Here is a 14,647-nt window from a genome sequence, read left to right on the forward strand (position 1 = left end):
GGGAGCAAAGATTAAGAAAACCACCAGCTAAACTGCCTGGTGTTTGCTAGATGAAGGAAGAAAAAAAAATGCTGTGGGAACTCGCAAGATCTCTAACTCATGACAGAACGACAGTTTTTCTTTATGGTGGTTAAATACACATGACATAAAACTGACCATTTTAACTATCTCAGAGTGTCTAATTCAGTAGAATTAGGTACATTCACAGTGTTGCATACCCATCACCACCACCTAGTTTCAGATATTTTCCATCAACCCGAAAGGAATTCTCTATTAAAAAAGCAGTCTTCCTGGGACGCCTGGGTGGCTCAGTTGGTTGAGCAGCTGCCTTCAGCTCAGGTCATGATCCCAGCGTCCTGGGATCGAGTCCCACATCGGGCTCCTTGCTTGGCAGGGAGCCTGCTTCTCCCTCTGACCCTGCCTGCCACTCTGTCTGCCTGTGTTCACTCTCATTCTCTCTCTCTCTCTGACAAATAAATAAAATAAATAAAATCTTTAAAAAAAAAAAAAAAAAAAAGCAGTCTTCCATCCCCAGCGCCTGGCAAGCACTTGTCTGCTCTCTGTCTCTATGGATTTGCCTATTCTGGGTATTTCATGTGAACGGAATCAGACAATATGTGGCTTTCGTGTCTGGCTTTTTTCACTTAGTGTAATGTTATCAAGGTTCCCCCACATGTAGCATGAATCGGCACTTCCTTCTTATTGGCAACTAATAAGTCATTGTGTGGATATAGCACATTTCATTTCTCCATCCATCTGTTGATGGGCACTTGGGTTGTTAGCTTCTGTTTTCAGTTCTCTCGGGTATATACCTAGGAGTGGAATGGCTAGTTTGTGTGGTAATTCTGTGTTTAACTTTTTGAGGGACTGCCAAACTTGTTTCTACAGGGGCTGCACCAGTTTACGTTCCCACCAAGAGTGCCCAGGCATTCCAGTTTCTCCACATCCTCATCAACATTTATTACTTGCTGTAATTTGTGTTGTTGTTCTATCTATCCTAGTGGGTGTGAAGTGGAATCTTGTTATGGATTGGATTTGATTTCTATTTCCCGGGTGAGTCCTAATGTTGGGCATCTTTTTTTTTTTTTTTTCAAGATTTTTAAAAAATTATTTATTTCTTTGACAGAGATACAGCGAGAGAGGGAACACAAGCAGGGGGAGTGGGAGAGGGAGAAGCAGGCTTCCTGCTGAGCTGGGAGCCCAGTGTAGGGCTCGATCCCAAGACTCTGGGATCATGACCTGAGCTGAAGGCAGACACTTAACGAATTTAGGAAATATGTCTTAAATAAGACTCAAAAAAAAAAAAAAAAAAAAGAAAAGAAAAGAAAAACGGCTAACCTTAAAAGACTAGATAAGCTGGACTGAATTAAAATTAAGAACTTCTGTTCATCAACAGACACCATTAGGAGAGCTCAAAGGCCAGTCCAAGACTGGCTGGAGACACAGCCGGGGTATATGTTCTGCCAAAGGATTCATAGACAGAGCAGAGAAAGAACCCCTATGATTCAATACAGCTCCCTCACAAACATATTTTTAAAAATCACGTAGGCCTGGCTTTGGACCCTAGCTCTTCTCACCTGTTCAGTGAGATCCTGTCCACGAGGTTCCGAGCCCCCGAATTAATTCTTGTATTTCCAAACTGGGGATAAAATCCCTGCCTCACTGTTGTGTTTCCTGTAAGAATCAAAAAAAGGGACTAATTCGCCAAAAATGGATCATCGGTCAGCTGGGGAATTCTATCAATAGCCCTCTGTCCCTCCCTCACACATGGGAGCTCCCCAAGGACTTGGGGCAGGTGTTGGGCTGGTCTCTGGTAACTTGTTCAGAGTACAGGGGAGTGTAAATGTGATATGTGAGTGGACAAAGAACAACATTCCCGGCTGAGGGAACAGCATGCGAGAAGTGTGAGGGTGGAGAGGTACAGTCAAGTTCTTTGGGGGGTCGGGTTAAGGTACAATCAGGGGAAAAGTGAGAACAGGCTGGGCTTGGCAGGGGACAGATCTTAAATACCGGACCGAGGATAATGCCAGGCATTATCGGGAAGGCCACAAGCAACCATAAAAGTTGCATAAATGAGGGGCACCTGGGTGGCTCAGTGGGTTAAGCCTCTGCCTTCGGCTCAGGTCATGATCCCAGGGTCCTGGGATCGAGCCCCACATCGGGCTCTCTGCGCTGCAGGGAGCCTGCTTTTTCCTCTCTCTCTGCCTGCCTCTCTGCCAACTTGTGATCTCTGTCAGATAAATAAAGAAAAAAATCTTAAAAAAAAAAAAGTTGCATAAATGATGGGGAATGAGGGAGAGACGGAGAGCTTTGGAGAGAAGAGATGAGAGGTAGTAAAAGATTTCTCTGCACACAGCAGCGATTTCAGGAATTCTGCTTCGAAAGAAGGAAGAACGGAATCGGAGTGAAAGAGAGTCTGTGTTCAGGGGGAGGGGTGGGCCGGAGGTAGGGGGTTCGTGGGGGACCTCCCGCTCACTCCTGCGGAAGGGGACCACCAGGCAGAGGGGCTGGCCGGGGTTCTCCAATGGGGCACCTTTTTGGAAACAGTTTGGGTCCCCAACCACGCCAACAGAATCAGGGTCTCTGGGGTGGGTCCTGCAATCCAGGGGATTGGGGTGCTCAAATTGGAGACCGTCCTGGCCTGGTAAGACAGCCGCTGAGGAGAGAGTCCTCCCTGGTCTTCCCTTTCAGAGACACTGGTGAAAGACAAAGCGTCCCAGAGCCGGGCGCATTCAGGGCGGCAGAGGTGGCCCCCTCCCCTCCCTCCGCAGCCCATAGTAGCCTCAGCCCAAGCCAGGCTTCACCCTAATGGGGTACACCTGGTGATGAGAATCTGCACCCCCTCCTGGGGACAGCTCAAGCAGCTCTCCGTCTCTCCGCACACACTGGCTCTTGGGGCCGGCCCGAGCCCGAGCCCGAGCCTAAGACCCAACCCTCAAAACTTTCTCTCTCCATCTTGCCTCCAGCCCTTGACTTTCCTCGGCGGACCCCCACGCCATCCCTCTCCCAAGGCCACGGGGGCTAATAGGAAGACGTCAGTGGTGGCCACGCCCCGGAAGACACCTGCCCCAGGTTCTGACCCAGGGCTTGATTATCAATTAAGCTAAGGTTTAAAAATAGCAGCCCTGCAGGGGAGAAGGCTGTACCTGGGCGTGGGAGGGAGGGTCCCAGCGCCAGTTCAGTTCTGCGGCCTTCCCTTCTCGGCTTTGACCTTCTACCTTCAGGGGTGAGTTTCCTGCCAGTGGGGAGATTGGTGAGGGCCTGACTTGCCAGCAGGAGGGACCCGTTCCCCTCCAACACCCCCCCCCCGCAACTAACATTTTGTACTGAAGCTTGCACAACAGTTGTGGGTAAGGGGAGGGGTCCCTGCATTTCCAGCTCTGGGGTGAGAGCAGAGGGGGTTTCAGTGATGTTGATTCTTCCCTCTGCTCTTTCTAGAAAGCCTTGTCTTACTCTTAGGGTGAAGTCCTCTTCATATGTGAGATCCTGGCTAACTGGCCTCACTGCCTTTAAGCTTCACCTGAGGGCCGCTTGCTAGTCTCTTCCCGCCTCGCCTCACCACATTGGCCGGTGGGGGCGGTGGGGGGGGGTGGTGTTGCTCTGCGAATTGGCCCACTTTGAGGAGCCTGATGCGTGTCAGGGTGCATTTGTTAAAATTTTTAAACAAGTACGTAGGTAGGCATCATGAGGACCCCAAATTGTCCTTTGGGGGAAGATGAGAAAGCAGGATTCAGTCGAGAAAAAGACTCCGGGTCTAGCAATTTTAAATTTAGGTTCAAAGAGCCACACCTGTGCAGAAACGAGCCCAAGCTGGGCAGAGACCCATCTTCCTCCTGCTCTTTTTGCCCTCGTGGCAATTTGCATTCCCAAAGGCAACTCCTCCTCCTAGGTTCTTAGGTGCACACAAACATATGCAAAGACAGGTTCTAATGGCCACCCTCCTCTCTAAAGCTGCGTGTTAGGCACTTTGTTCTGAACCTTGGATCCGCCTCTCCCCGCACTGACCCACCTGGGAATTGTCCTGGTCCTCCAGGTTGTGTCCTTTTCTTTTCCCAGCGGCTTTGTATTCCAGGCGATGCAGGTCCTGTGACGTTTCACCGGTCCCCGCCCCATGGCCGCGGGGTTTGTCACCAGTCCCCTCCGGTGGACGGGGGTCTGTCCAGTCAGTCACCTGCTGTCCCGGCTGGCGCTGCGGCTAGAGCCTCCTGTTGCCTGGACTTCAGTGTTAGGTCAGAGGGCAATGGCCTTTGTACCGTTTTTGTTTTGGGTTTTTTTTTTGTCCTAGAGGGAAGAATCAAATGGCTGAAGAAGCGGCTGTTTTTTCTTCCTTCTGGTGGGGAGGCAGGAAAGACACTGTTGAGAGCCAGACCTGGGCAGGGTGGGCAGGGAGGAGGAGGGGGATTTGAACCTTTTCCTTGTGTTTTCTAGTTATTTGTTCACCTGAGCTTCAGTTTTTAAAATATGTAAAATGTGGGGAGGATGCTGTGGGATCACCTGTGTCAAGTGTTTAGTTCAAGGCCAGATGCAGAGCGAGAGAGCTCGAGGCGTCCAGTAGCGTCCAGAGTAGTGGCGATACAGCTGCCTGACATCATCCCTGGGGTGACTCTGGGGTGACTGCCGGTGCATGTGGGGAGCGTGGGGGTCTATGAGCAAGGACCAAGCTTGGTCGGCCAGCATTGGTTCCCTGGGGAAGATCCTTTCGTTTTGTCCCTGAGCAGCTGTGCTCCACTGTGGAGCACTGGGGCTCCCCAGGCCCTTTCTGGGGCTCCCCATTGGGAGGCCTGGAGGAGAAGGCACGTGGTCTGCCTTAACGTCCTCAAAGCTCTGGTCCCCGGCACAGTCCACAGATGAATGCACTCGCTGCCGGTGACAGGGCTGCCGCTACCGTACAGAATTCTGTGTATTCTACCTGCGTGATCCATTCATTCCTCAGAATTACCCCGTAGGGTAGGAGAGACGAATAGCCCCACCAGCCAGCCCCTCGGTCATGGGGGTGCCTAGCTCCATCCAAACTGAACCTCGTGTTTGCTGCACGCCTCTCGGTTCTTCCACGCTGCCCCCTCAAGGCAGGGAAGGAGCCCGTGACACGAGCAGAGTTGCCCCATGTTCACACTGGGCATGAGTCCTCCGTGGAGAGGTATGGTGCCAGACTAAAGGGTGACTTGGATTTCGTAGGACTAGAAATGTCCTCTGTGGGTCTGGAAGGAAAAACAAACACCTGCTACTAACCTCTCCAAATGTCTGTGTGCACTTTCGCCCTTAACACCATCCCTGCCAACATGTAGGATAAAACACTGGTCCACAGCCAGTCTTTGCCATCCTTTTGGCAACACAGTGTTCTCGGACCCTTGCAAACAGATCCCCAGCAGGGCCTATGCCTGTATCTGCGTCTGTTCTCTTGCTGCAGGAACTCAGGACGAATTGGCTGCCCGGACGCTGTTGGAACAGCCCTAGAACTGGGTGACTAGGGGACTGCACTGATCTGAGAGCATGAGTAGAGAGAAGGATGAGGCGTTGTTTCGTATACTCCGTATTTATGATGAGCCAGAGGAGACGAGCAACGTGCCCAAAAGCTCTGACATTTCCTCCCAGTCCCACCAAGCACAGTCCCAACCAGAGGGGGTGTATGGAACGCCCCCGCAGGCCCCCGGTTTCCTGACACAGCGTGGCCTGCTTTATCAGGAGATGAGCGCCGGGATCCCACAGCAGTGGGTCCTCCAGACTCTGGGCAGATCTGAGCTCCACACCAGTTGTCTCCCCCAGGCAGAGCCAGAAGCAGCCGCAGAGCTGGCCCCCAGGTAGGTGTTGCTTGAACCAGACTGGGGGAGGGAGCGGGAGCTGTCCTGGGGAGAGGAGATCCTGGCACCGAGCTCTCCAGATCACACTGTGTCCCCCTACCCTTCGTCCACGTGTCATAGCTTCCTGCCAGGACCCAAGTTTGGTAAGTCCCAGCTTGGACGCGTGGGCAGGGAAGGTGGCAGCCCCAGGCCGGGCCTCAGATGGGGGACGAGGCGTGAGGCCTGGTGTCGGGGAAGCAGGCTTCTCCTTGGGTCCCGCGGTCCCGTTGCTGTGGGCCGCCCTCTCCGTGAGCCGGTGGGCCTGGATATTTCCCTGCAGGCCAGCCTTGCCCCTCACCTCCGCCCAGGGAAGAAGTCTGGTCGTTCCTCAGGACAATTGTAAGTGTCTTATTTTCTCTACGCTTGGGATCTTTGCCTTCCCCACTCCTCCCCAAAAGAGAAGCTAGTAAGGGAAGGGGAGGGCATGTGGCGCGCCTGGATTCTCTCCCATAGCGGTGGCTGTCCTGCAGCTCCCCGCTGCCTTTGAACTTGGCTGCCAGGCTCTCACTGCCACTGTGTGGGGCCTTTGGCTCACAGTGTCTCCTCTTCTAGAGCTGTGTCAGGGGCGGTGGGGGGGTGTCTGAGCCGGACCCTGCTGTCAACGCTGGTGCCGGAGCTGTCTCAGAACCTCGGGTGAACACTGAGGAATTCAGTCAGAGGACCGGGCAGGTGGTCGCCCATGGGCGATGGAAGGCCAGGACTGTGCCCTCTGATGGGTACCCGCGTTCTCCTCTGCCCAGCCGCCTGTTCCCAATGAAGCGGTGGTCAGGCAGAGGGTCCCCCGGCGGTGCTGGAAGGTTGGCAGGCTCCGCCACGGGAAGAAAGTCTACGCCGTGGCCATCAGCAGCTCGACTCACCACGTGTACACGTGTGGCCATGGCTACATTAAGGTCTGGGACGAGAGCGCCCTGCATGCCCTCAGCAAGGCCCCACAGGCCCAGCTGGACTTGCAGGTGAGGGGTGTTCGGGAAGGGCTGGGGGAACCTAGACGTGACCTCCGTCGTGTGACGCGGAGCCTGGCCCTGGAGGAGGTTAAGTGAGGGCAGGGACTGTTCCTGCAGGACCGCCAGAACTGTGTCCTGGCCTGCAAGCTGTTCCCGGACGAGCAGTGCCTCATCACCGGGGGTCTGTCCCGGAGCCTGACCCTGTGGGATCTGGCGCCCACACCGCGCGTCAGGGCCCAGCTGGCCTCCACGGGCCCCCTGTGCTATTCCCTGGCGCTCTCCTCCAATGCCCAGATCTGCTTGGCGTGTTTCAAAGGATTTGTCGAGATTTGGGATTTGCAGAACCAAATCTTGATCAGGTACGCCCCCGGGGAGGGCAGGGCGGTGAGGTCTTTGGGAAGGCCCGTGTCCCTTTCTGGACCTCCCTCGCCCCTCTGTGCAGTAGGACTCGGTGAGTCTGTGTGGAGACTAGATGTGGGGGCTTCCTGGGCCCGAAATGTCCTGGTGTTGAGACAGTGCGTGAACCTCGGAGATCTTCTCCTGCCAGGAAGCACGAGGTCCCTGAATATGGGTCCCGCTGCGTGGACATCGCAGGCAATAAGTTCTGGACAGGAGGTGAAGACACCAGACTCTATTCCTGGGACCTGAGGAGCTACCAGAGGTTGCAGGAGCACGAGTTACGGCATGAGGTGTGTGGCAGCCCCCAGTGGGCTGAGGGTGGTCCCCGTGGCCGGGAGTGGGGGCCTGAGTTCCACAGGGAGGCGGGGTGTGAATGACCGTGTAGACGGCTTGGACCGCTGACTCCGGTCCTCCTTCCAAACAGATCCTCAGCATTACCCACGAGCCCACTGAGGAGTGGGTGCTGGTAGGCCTGAGAACAAGCGACATCATAATTCTCCACACACACCGGCCGGAGAAGTTTAAGGCAGTCTTGCATAAATACGTCAACCACCACAACCTCAAGTTTGCCTCCTGTGGTGAGTGGAAGCCAGGTGACCCCTCTAGGGGTCCTGTCCCTAACCGCCAAGGATGTCTGGTCTTCTGCAGAGTCTGGGTCCAGCCTTGTTTCAGGCTCTGTTCTTCCCTCCCCAGCCCCAAGCCGGGCGGAGTGGAGACCCAGGTGTCCGGTTCCCTGCTGCTGTCACCTCTGCACCTGCTTCTCCACTGCTGCCTCTCCCCCCATCTCCTGGCCTCCTACCTGTCTTCTGTCCCCATCCGTCTGCTCTCCGACTCTCCCTGTAACGGTGCCTTCCTACACAGAACAGCAGCCTGGAGACCAGGGCCGGCAGAAAAGGCATGAAGCCCCATGAAATTGTCCTTTTGTGCAGTGATACTGAGCCCCGTCCCGTGTGGGGCTGGAGGGAAGGGCCAGATGAGGGAATGGTTTGGCTCTTGTCTCTGGTTTTTCTAGATGGGCACAGTGGGCCAGAGGAAGAGCTTCTCTCTGCTCAGTCACCTTGGGGAGGGACCTGGGCCCGGAATGCAAGCTTGGTCTCTGGCTTCTCCACCTGCCTTTCCTTCGCCAGGGAGCTACTTTGTGACCGCGATCGACGAGTCGATCCACTGCATAGCCGCACCTTCTCTACAAAGGTTGTTTCAGGTATCGAGAGGAGGGTTCTGCAAACCCAGGCTCTCAGAGCTCATGGGGCTCTGCAAACCCAGGCTCTCAGAGCTCACAGGCCCAGATCCCAGTGGGTCGGGTCCCGAGGACAGTGACAGAAACTATCCCTGGGGTAGTATATGGGGCCCTTTACTAGATCCAAGGGAATGGGGACTCCAGGTTCTGTGACCTCATGGGCTCCACCGTGAGCCCCGAGACCTGCCCCGTTGTCTCCAGACTGAACCTCAGGTCTGTCCTTCACCTTGAAACTGCCCCCAAGTGTGGCCCACGCCTGGCCCCTGCCTGTAATCGATCTTCTGGCCTCCTTCCGGGTAGGTAGAGGAGCCGACAGATGTCCTGTGTTGTGATGTGTCTGCTGACAACCAGTATCTGGTCACGGGCTCCAAGAACAGTGCCACGGTTTACCAGCTCTTGTACTGAAGTCTGCGTGCTGTGTTCCTGCTGGCGAAGACCCAGAGGAGGCCAGAAGGCCGAGGGCATGGCAGCCTCCATGGCCTGATACCTTCACGTGACCCTTGGTGGTTGGGCCTCCGTCTGCTCCCTCTGTCCCAGACACACCTTGCCTGTGCTCACAGGTTTTTATGATACGATGTAGGGGGTTTTTCCTTTGTTACTATTCTTACTGCTGATTTCTGGGTTTGGGTGGGGAAACTTGCCTTCGTAACTAACAAAATAGAAAAGCAAAAACCAAAATGGCATGATAACGTGGTCAGTTTTTTCAAAGAGCAAACCCTTGTGATGGATTTCTTAGACCCCACTCAGCAACTTCCAAGGTGGGGAAGGAATTTTACAGCAGACTTAGTTTGGCTTGCAACTTTTTTTGGCGGGTCAGAGATGTCTTGGAAACTTCAGAAAGCTCAAGAAGAAAGGCATGCACCTGTGCAAACCTTCAGGCTGTGTCACGGAGTCAGCACCCCATCAACCCTCCATTCCTGACCCAGGTTAATACTCCATGAGTTGGTCTAACCATATCCCAAGGAAGGGCTCGCACTCTCCCTCTCTCTCTCTCTGTCTCCCCGTCTCTGCTTTTAGCCACTGTGTGAAGATGTGTGGCTTTATCTGAGTCTTTGGAAGTCTTGATTTTTGTTCTGGCATTCTGTAATATTTTTGTCTGGGCCTCTGCAGGTAGATAAAGCCCAGCTCCTGAAATCAAGCCATAGAGGCCTGCTTCCTTATCCTTGCCCATTCTGCCTCCTCTTTGCTTAGGGTTGGCACGGCTGAGACAGCTCAAGTTTGTAGCTCAGAGTTGTCACTGGCAGGAGATGCAAAGCCAGGGACCAAATGTGCCATCCTTTGACCGAGGTACAGTCAGGTACCTAGGTCTTGCCGACGGATCTTGAGTAAGGAATGAGTCTCTCATTCCTGGATCAAGGCTAAAGGCGTCGGGGGCAATCCACCCCCAGGTTCTGGGTCCCTTCTACCAGCTCAAGGCAAGGAGGTGGAGGTTCTTGGGGACTGCAGGGCCGTGAGGTGGAAGCATCCACTGCGCCAGACACAAAACTACAAGTGTCCACTGAAGATGAATGGACAAGGAAAACCTGATCTATCGGTAATACACACACAAGGGAATGTCGGGTTCAGCCCTTAAAAGGAAGGAAATTCTGACCTCTGCTGCAACACGGGTGAACCCTGAAGGCCTTGTGGGAAGTGGAATGTCACAGAAGGACAAATACTGTGATTCTACTCCTGTGAGGTCCTCCGATGACTCACAGAGACAGGCAGCAGAAGGGTGGTTGCAGGGGGCTGAGGGAGAGAGAGAAATGGAAGGTGAGTGTTTGATGGGGACAGAGTTTCACTTCTGCAAGGTGACAAGGATTCTGGAGATGGAGGGTGGCCCCAGTGACACAGCAGCTTGGGCGTGCTCAATGCTGCTGACCTGTACACCTCCAGGTGGTGGAGATGGTGTAAGATCTGTTACGTGCCTTTTACACAATTAAATCAACAACTAGGGAATTACAAAGATCAAGTTCAGAATAGTGGTGATCTCTGGGGAGGGAGGGAGAGAAACTGGGTCGTAAAGTGAGAAAAAGGGAGCTTTGACTCCATCTGCAGTGTTTCTTTCTTCAAAAATGACGTTAGACAAAATGAAAACTGAGCACCTGGATGAGACCATCAGGACAGGGGACCGACAGGCCACAGAAGGGGAGAGGATATTTGCAAATCCTATTTCTGGTCAGGGACTTCTATCCAAAATACACAAGGAATTCTTATAACTCAACAATAAAAAGACAAGCCAATTGTACACAGGGCAAAGGATTTGAATAGGCTTTTCTCCAAAGAAGACACACAGATGGCCAGTAAGCACGGGGAAGGCTGCTCACCATCACTGGGAAAATGCCAATCAAGTCCACCCTCTAGGAAGGCTAGAATAAGAGACAACAGCAGGTGTTGGTAAGGATATGGAGAACATGGAACCGTAAATGGTGCAGCTGCTTTGAAAAACAGTTCGGTAGCTCAAAGCGCTCACCCTAGTTACCACGTGACCCAACAATCCCACTCTCACGCGTGTGTCCGAGAGAACAGGAAGAAGAAGAAAACCATGTAAGGGCGGAGGCAATAACTAGAATGATAAAAGAGTTCTAAATTTTTTTCCGGGAAAGTAAAAGTCTGGAGTGCTTGGCTGGCTCAGTCAGTAGAGCACACCACTATTGATCTCTTAGGGTTGTGAGTTCGAGCCCCATGTTGGGCAAAAATATGTATTTTTTTCTTTTTTGATTTTATTCGGCAGAGAGACAGTGAAAGAGGAAGCTGGGGCAGTGGAAGAGGAAGAAGCAGGCTCCCTGTTCAGCAGGAAGCGGGGCTCCATCCCAGGACCCTGGGATTATGACCTGAGCCTAAGGCAGATGCTTAACCACTGAGCCACCCAGGTGCCCAAGATGACCTTAAAAAAAAAAAAGGTAAAAGTCCCAGTTAATAGTAATCTTCGTAAGTCAAGTAGTGGCATTGGGACTTCTAGGTTAATTACTAAAAGAATATTAAACAAGGGTACAGTTTCAAAATAGAGGGAAAATGTTGGCATAATAGAACATAAGAATAACATTAATATTAGTATTTATAATCAGTATGATCTTAATATGTATAATTTGATATTAATCTGTGAATATAAATATAATAATAAAGCATTCCAAAAGAAGAGAGGATATATGTTAACTAACTAGAATTTTTAAAAAAATTTTTTTAAAGATTTTATTTATTAGAGAGCGTGCATGCGTGAGCAGGAGCACATGTGTGTCCACATGTGAGTGGGCAGGGGGGAGGGGCAGAGGTAGAGGCAGGCTCCCCGTTGAGCAGGGAGCCCAATTCGGGGCTTGATCCCAGGACCCTGGGATCATGACCTCAGCCAGAGGCAGACACTGAACAGACTGAGCCACCCAGGTACCAGTTAAATAACTAGAATTAAAATAAAACAGGCAGAACAAAAAGGGAAACCTTATTCAAATGGTAGATTTAAATCCAAACATACCAGTAATTTTATTAAATGCAAACAGAGTAAATATTCCTACTAATCTGTAGCGGTTGTATGACTGTGTTAAAAATATCTCAAATATGTGTTTAAGAAAGATATATATGTATATTTAAAGAGATGTATATTTAAGAGAGACATATATATTTAAAGATTTTGTCAGAGCAGAAGCAGGGGGAGCAGCAGGGTCCCCACTGAGCAGGGAGCCCAATGCAGGACTGGATCCCAGGACCCTGGGATCATGACCTGATCTAAAGGGAGATGCTTAACTGACTGAGCCACCCAGGTGCCCTTAAAAGAAACATTAAAACAAGGATAAAGTATGAAACTCAGAAAAAGATGCTTCTACACACTAAATCAAAGCAAGCTGATATTACTATTAGACCACACGTTTAATATGAAAAGCAATATTGGCAGTAAAGGAAACGCTTTGTAAGTGTTCAATTCAGGTTCATTTCAGCAGGAAGACAGGAGAATTCTATGCTTCATGCATTAATATGGGCTCAAAATATATACAAATTGACAAAACAGACAAATCTATCAATAAGCAATATATCAAACAGACCGAAAAAAACCACAGATTTAAAAAAAAAAAAAGAATATAGGAGATGAACATGAGTAGAAAATGTAGTTCATTGCCTATGGCCAATACAAAATACATACTTTTTCCCACATACACAAAAAGCATTTACAAAATGCGATCATACACTGAGCTATAAATTTCAGTGGATTTAATTCTTATAGAGTATATTCTATGATCAGGGTGCCTGGCTGGCTCAGTTGGTAGAGTTACGGGATTCTTGATCTCAGGGCCTTGAGTTCAAGCCCCTCACTGGTGTAGAGCTTAGTTTAAAAATTAAAAATAGGGGGTGCCTGGGTGGTTCAGTGGGTTAAAGCCTCTGCCTTTGGCTCAGGTAATGATCTCAGGGTCCTGGGATCAAACCCCACATCGGGCTCTCTGCTTGGCAGGGGGCCTGCTTTCCTTCCTCTGTCTACTTGTGATCTCTGTCTCTGTCAAATAAATAAATAAAATCTTTTTTAAAAATTAAAAATAAGTAAAAAATATACATATATAAAAACTATATAATATATATATTTTATTGATGTGAAGAACAAAGGCAAAATAAATGAGATAAATTTTCTTCTAACTTTCAGCCCATTGACAAATACTTGAGGCAAGCCTAGTATGACATTCCTCCCGAAATTCCTGAGGGTTTTACTGTTAATGCTTTGCTAAAGGGAAAAACCACCTTGGCTAGACGATCCCTACCTAGGCCTCCAGGAGCCTCTAAATCTTTAACATACGAAAATCCTTTCGGAAACTTCCTTTGTCTTGACCACCAGCAGCTCCAAAGCGGATTGTCACTTGCCCCTCAACAATCCCAGCTCTGCTCCTGCCCAAGGTCCTGCCCTGGGTCTGTAACAAAGCCACCCTTTTTGCACCAAAAACCTCTCAAGGATTCTTTCTTGACTCTTTGCTCGGGAACCCCACTTCAAACCACATCGCTATGACCACAGTGCGACCAATTAAGATTGAAATGAATGATAAAAACTAGAAATTTCCCTATTTTGGAAAATAAGAAATACCCTTCTAAATAATTAATAAAAGACTAAATCACAAAGTAATTGGAAGCTATTGTAAACCGAATAATCAAAACTTGCAGGGGTCAGCTGGAGCTGTGGGTAGAGCGGTGGCCTCGCCCGGGCCGCCAGGGTCGCGCCCCACCTTGCTGTCCTGGGCCACGTGGGGGGCGCCCCGGCCCTGAGCGCCCAGGTCCTCCCCCACCACACCTGGGCGGGCTCTTGAAAGCGGGGTCTGGGATAGAGCGAGGACACAGTCTCCGGAGACAGCCGGAAACGAACGTAGAGACCTGGTTCTGCTCCGAGTCAAGTTGGGGCAAAGCGAGGGGTCCAGGAGACGCGGTTTCGCAAGTGCTGCAAAAGCAGGCGCACCACTCGGCCACGCTCTGTCCCTCTCCCCGCTGTCGCGACAGCACGGCGAGTTTTCTCACTTACGGCTTTTTATTCTTGGGAGGGGGCCGTGGCCCTTGGCTTGCGTTCCCGCTGAGTGAGGTCCCGGGCAGCTGGGGTCTCCGCTCCTCCGTCCGCGGCGTCTCGGTGTCCGGGGTCTTCAATGCACGGTCGCAGCAAGTTTTTCTGCACCCCGTGCATTGGAGCGCGGCAAAACCCTCGTGCCCTCTCTGAGGCTCGAACTCAGGACCTTCAGATTATGAGACTGACGCGCTGCCCACTGCGCTAAGAGGGCCACAGGGGGCCCATTATCGCTAAAGGGACGTGTCTACGGCCCCTACCGCCGCCTGAGCCACCTTCGCAGGTCCGTCTCTCCCTGCAGACCCGGGGGTCCCTGCCCCGCGGCGCACCCCACGCGGCTGGCTTGTACCGACACGCGGGGGAGGAGGGTCGCTCCTGGGAGAGGAGCGGTTTCCGCGGAGAGAACGGGCGCCGAGCAGCGGCGCTCCAGGCAGGTGCCCAGGCTGCGAGGGTGACCCCGCCGGCGCGCTCGGGCACTCGGAGGGCGCGCGCCTGGCTCGGGTGCGGACAGTGAGAGGGGGCCTTCGAGTCCAGGTGTCAGTCCAGAGGGCGGGGGCGGGAGGGAGCACCTAGGGCTGATCTTCTGGGACAGAGGCTGCGGGTGGGCGGCAGGGGGCGCCCCCGGGTAAGGGGGGGTGGGTAGGGCCCCGGTTGCAGGCGTGGGGGGCGGAGCGGATGACGGGAGAGCCGGGCACGAAGTCTCCAGGCTTGGTCCTGGGTTAGGGGTGGG

At 52.2% G+C, this 14,647-nt stretch overlaps 1 protein-coding gene and 1 non-coding gene across 3 annotated transcripts; one reads left to right on the top strand and one right to left on the bottom strand.

Annotated features, from left to right (window-relative positions):
- The first annotated feature begins 4,453 nt into the window (after nt 1-4,453).
- On the top strand, nt 4,454-9,095 carry TLE7 (TLE family member 7). Of its 2 annotated transcripts, XM_032324426.1 has the most exons (9): nt 4,454-5,798; nt 5,919-5,941; nt 6,118-6,176; nt 6,578-6,790; nt 6,899-7,140; nt 7,329-7,470; nt 7,605-7,758; nt 8,308-8,381; nt 8,718-9,095. In XM_032324426.1, the coding sequence occupies exons 1-9, from the start codon at nt 5,491-5,493 to the stop codon at nt 8,820-8,822; spliced, it is 1,320 nt and encodes a 439-aa protein (XP_032180317.1). In that variant the 5' UTR covers nt 4,454-5,490; the 3' UTR covers nt 8,823-9,095. The 2 variants fall into 2 exon arrangements, with proteins under 2 accessions (XP_032180317.1, XP_032180316.1); XM_032324425.1 differs by lacking the exon at nt 8,718-9,095 and having other exon boundaries at nt 7,874-8,401.
- A 4,963-nt stretch (nt 9,096-14,058) lies between these two features.
- TRNAM-CAU lies at nt 14,059-14,131 on the bottom strand. Its single transcript has one exon. It is a non-coding gene; the product is annotated as a tRNA-Met (tRNA).
- Between the last annotated feature and the right edge of the window lie 516 nt (nt 14,132-14,647).

The sequence above is a fragment of the Mustela erminea genome, chromosome 19 (genome assembly GCF_009829155.1).
Source record: "Mustela erminea isolate mMusErm1 chromosome 19, mMusErm1.Pri, whole genome shotgun sequence".
Lineage (NCBI taxonomy): Eukaryota > Metazoa > Chordata > Mammalia > Carnivora > Mustelidae > Mustela > Mustela erminea.

Excerpts from the sequence above, each read along its gene's own strand:
- TLE7 (XM_032324425.1), top strand. The coding sequence starts at position 5,491 with ATGAGTAGAGAGAAGGATGAGGCGTTGTTTCGTATACTCCGTATTTAT. Across the intron at positions 6,791-6,898 it reads AGGCCCAGCTGGACTTGCAG|GACCGCCAGAACTGTGTCCT; the intron begins GTGAGGGGTGTT and ends CTGTTCCTGCAG. Across the intron at positions 7,141-7,328 it reads CAGAACCAAATCTTGATCAG|GAAGCACGAGGTCCCTGAAT; the intron begins GTACGCCCCCGG and ends TTCTCCTGCCAG.